The sequence below is a fragment of the Pristiophorus japonicus genome, chromosome 15, assembly GCF_044704955.1.
Source record: "Pristiophorus japonicus isolate sPriJap1 chromosome 15, sPriJap1.hap1, whole genome shotgun sequence".
Lineage (NCBI taxonomy): Eukaryota > Metazoa > Chordata > Chondrichthyes > Pristiophoridae > Pristiophorus > Pristiophorus japonicus.
Window position 1 is genome coordinate 108,304,198 of NC_091991.1, and position 3,513 is coordinate 108,307,710.

Sequence of the window (3,513 nt, forward strand, 5' to 3'; positions counted from 1 at the left end):
CTGGACACAAGCTCAGCTTAACATAGAGTGCAACCAGGCAACAGGAAGATAACGGGAGAAGGCAGGTTAATCTTCAGGTGTGGGCTCCCGCCCGGTATCATTGAGCTGTGACAGAGAGGAGGTATTGGGGCTGATTCTCTGATACAACAGCGGGCAAGCTGGGGGTGGGGGCAGAGGTGGATAATGTTACGGAGGGGGAAAGAGCGATCTCGGTGATGCAGAGGGTACGGGGACAGACCGGGTCCCGATGATGGAGAGGTTCCGGGGGTCTCGGTGATGGAGAGGTTCCGGGGGTCTCGGTGATGGAGAGGTTCCGGGGGTCTTGGTGATGGAGAGGTTCCAGGGCATGGAGAGGTCCCGGTGACGGAGAGGTTCCGTGGGTCTCGGTGATGGAGAGGTTCCGGGGGTCTCGGTGATGGAGAGGTTCCGGGGGTCTCGGTGATGGAGAGGTTCCGGGGCATGGAGAGGTTCTGGGGGTTCCGGTGATGGAGAGGTTACGGGGGTCTCGGTGATGGAGAGGTTACGGGGGTCTCGGTGATGGAGAGGTTCCAGGGGCCCCGGTAATGGAGAGGTTACGGGGGTCTCGGTGATGGAGAGGTTCCGGGGTCTCGGTGATGGAGAGGTTACGGGGGTCTCGGTGATGGAGAGGTTCCAGGGGTCCCGGTGATGGAGAGGTTACGGAGGGGGAAGGAGAGGTCCCGGTGATGGAGAGGTTACGGGGGTCTCGGTGATGGAGAGGTTCCAGGGGTCCCGGTGATGGAGAGGTTACGGAGGGGGAAGGAGAGGTCCCGGTGATGGAGAGGTTACGGGGGTCTCGGTGATGGAGAGGTTCCGGGGTCTCGGTGATGGAGAGGTTCCGGGTCTCGGTGATGGAGAGGTTCCGGGGTCTCGGTGATGGAGAGGTTACGGGGGGTCTCGGTGATGGAGAGGTTCCAGGGGTCCCGGTGATGGAGAGGTTACGGAGGGGGAAGGAGAGGTCCCGGTGATGGAGAGGTTACGGGGGTCTCGGTGATGGAGAGGTTACGGGGGTCTCGGTGATGGAGAGGTTCCGGGGTCTCGGTGATGGAGAGGTTACGGGGGGTCTCGGTGATGGAGAGGTTACAGGGTCTCGGTGATGGAGAGGTTACGGGGGTCTCGGTGATGGAGAGGTTCCGGGATCTCGGTGATGGAGAGGTTACAGGGTCTCGGTGATGGAGAGGTTCCGGGGTCTCGATGATGGAGAGGTTCCGGGTCTCGATGATAGAGAGGTTCCGGGGTCTCGGTGATGGAGAGGTTACGGGGGGTCTCGGTGATGGAGAGGTTCCGGGGGTCCCAATGATGGAGAGGTTCCGGGATCTCGGTGATGGAGAGGTTCAGGGGTCTCGGTGATGGAGAGGTTCCGGGGTCTCGGTGATGGAGAGGTTCCGGGGTCTCGATGATGGAGAGGTTCCGGGTCTCGGTGATGGAGAGGTTCCGGGGTCTCGGTGATGGAGAGGTTCCGGGGTCTCGGTGATGGAGAGGTTACGGGGTGTCTCGGTGATGGAGAGGTTCCGGGGATCCCGATGATGGAGAGGTTCCGGGGTCTCGATGATGGAGAGGTTACGGGGGGTCTCGATGATGGAGAGATTCCGGGGTCTCGATGATGGAGAGGTTCCGGGTCTCGGTGATGGGGAGGTTCCGGGGTCTCGGTGATGGAGAGGTTACGGGGGGTCTCGGTGATGGAGAGGTTCCGGGGGTCCCGATGATGGAGAGGTTCCGGGGTCTCGGTGATGGAGAGGTTACAGGGGGTCTCGGTGATGGAGAGGTTCCGGGGTCTCGGTGATGGAGAGGTTACGGGGGGTATCGGTGATGAGAGGTTCCGGGGTCCCGATGATGGAAAGGTTCCGGGGTCTTGGTGATGGAGAGGTTCCGGGGTCTCGATGATGGAGAGGTTCCGGGGTCTCGGTGATGGAGAGGTTCCGGGGGTCTCGGTGATGGAGAGGTTCCGGGGCATGGAGAGGTCCCGATGATGGAGAGATTCTGGGGGTCTCGGTGATGGAGAGGTTCCGGGGGTCTTGGTGATGGAGAGGTTCCGGGGGTCTTGGTGATGGAGAGGTTCCAGGACATGGAGAGGTCCCGGTGATGGAGAGGTTCTGGGGTCTCGGTGATGGAGAGGTTCCGGGGGTCTTGGTGATGGAGAGGTTCCGGGGTCTCGCTGATGGAGAGGTTCCGGGGTCTCGGTGATGGAGAGGTTCCGGGGTCTCGCTGATGGAGAGGTTCCGGGGGTCTTGGTGATGGAGAGGTTCCAGGGCATGGAGAGGTCCCGGTGATGGAGAGGTTCCAGGGGTCTCGGTGATGGAGAGGTTGCGGGGATCTCGGTGATGTAGAGTTTCCGGGGGTCTCGGTGACGGAGAGGTTCCAAGGCATGGAGAGGTTCCCGGGGGTCCCGGTGATGGAGAGGTTACGGGGGACTCGGCGATGGAGAGGTTACGGGTGTCCCGGTGATGGAGAGGTTACGGGTGTCTCGGTGATGGAGAGGTTACGGGGGTCTCGGTGATGGAGAGGTTCCAGGGGTCCCAGTGATGGAGAGGTTCCGGGGTCACGGTGATGGAGAGGTTCTGAGGTTTTGGTGATGGAGCGGTTACAGGGTCTCAGTGATGGAGAGGTTACAGGGTCTCAGTGATGGAGAGGTTACAGGGTCTCGGTGATGGAGAGGTTACGGGGGTCTCAGTGATGGAGAGGTTCCGGGGTCTCGGTGATGGAGAGGTTCTGGGGTCTCGGTGATGGAGAGGTTACAGGTTCTCAGTGATGGAGAGGTTACAGGGTCTCGGTGATGGAGAGGTTACGGGGGTCTCGGTGATGGAGAGGTTACGGGGGTCTCGGTGATGGAGAGGTTCCAGGGGTCCCGGTGATGGAGAGGTTACGGAGGGGGAAGGAGAGGTCCCGGTGATGGAGAGGTTACGGGGGTCTCGGTGATGGAGAGGTTCCGAGGTCTCGGTGATGGAGAGGTTCTGGGGTCTCGGTGATGGAGAGGTTACAGGGTCTCGGTGATGGAGAGGTTCCGGGGTCTCGATGATGGAGAGGTTCCGGGGTCTCGGTGATGGAGAGGTTACAGGGTCTCGGTGATGGAGAGGTTCCGGGGTCTCGATGATGGAGAGGTTCCGGGTCTCGGTGATAGAGAGGTTTCGGGGTCTCGGTGATGGAGAGGTTACGGGGGGTCTCGGTAATGGAGAGGTTCCAGGGATCCCACTGATGGAGAGGTTCCGGGATCTCGGTGATGGAGAGGTTCCGGGGTCTCGATGATGGAGAGGTTACGGGGTCTCGGTGATGGAGAGGTTCCGGGGTCTCGGTGATGGAGAGGTTACGGGGGGTCTCGGTGATGGAGAGGTTCCGGGGTCTCGATGATGGAGAGGTTCCGGGTCTCAGTGATGGAGAGGTTCCGGGATCTCGGTGATGGAGAGGTTCCGGGGTCTCGGTGATGGAGAGGTTCCGGGGTCTCGGTGATGGAGAGGTTCCGGGGTCTCGATGATGGAGAGGTTCCGGGATCTCGGTGAT

General features: G+C 61.0%; 1 protein-coding gene across 1 annotated transcript; it reads right to left on the bottom strand.

The window, feature by feature from the left end:
- Nucleotides 1–1,273: 1,273 nt before the first annotated feature.
- On the bottom strand, nucleotides 1,274–2,272 carry LOC139281580 (uncharacterized). The gene has a single exon (XM_070901734.1). It carries the CDS (start codon nucleotides 2,270–2,272, stop codon nucleotides 1,274–1,276), a length of 999 nt encoding a protein of 332 aa, XP_070757835.1.
- Nucleotides 2,273–3,513: the final 1,241 nt, after the last annotated feature.

Excerpts from the sequence above, each read along its gene's own strand:
- LOC139281580 (XM_070901734.1), bottom strand. The coding sequence starts at position 2,272 with ATGCCCTGGAACCTCTCCATCACCAAGACCCCCGGAACCTCTCCATCA.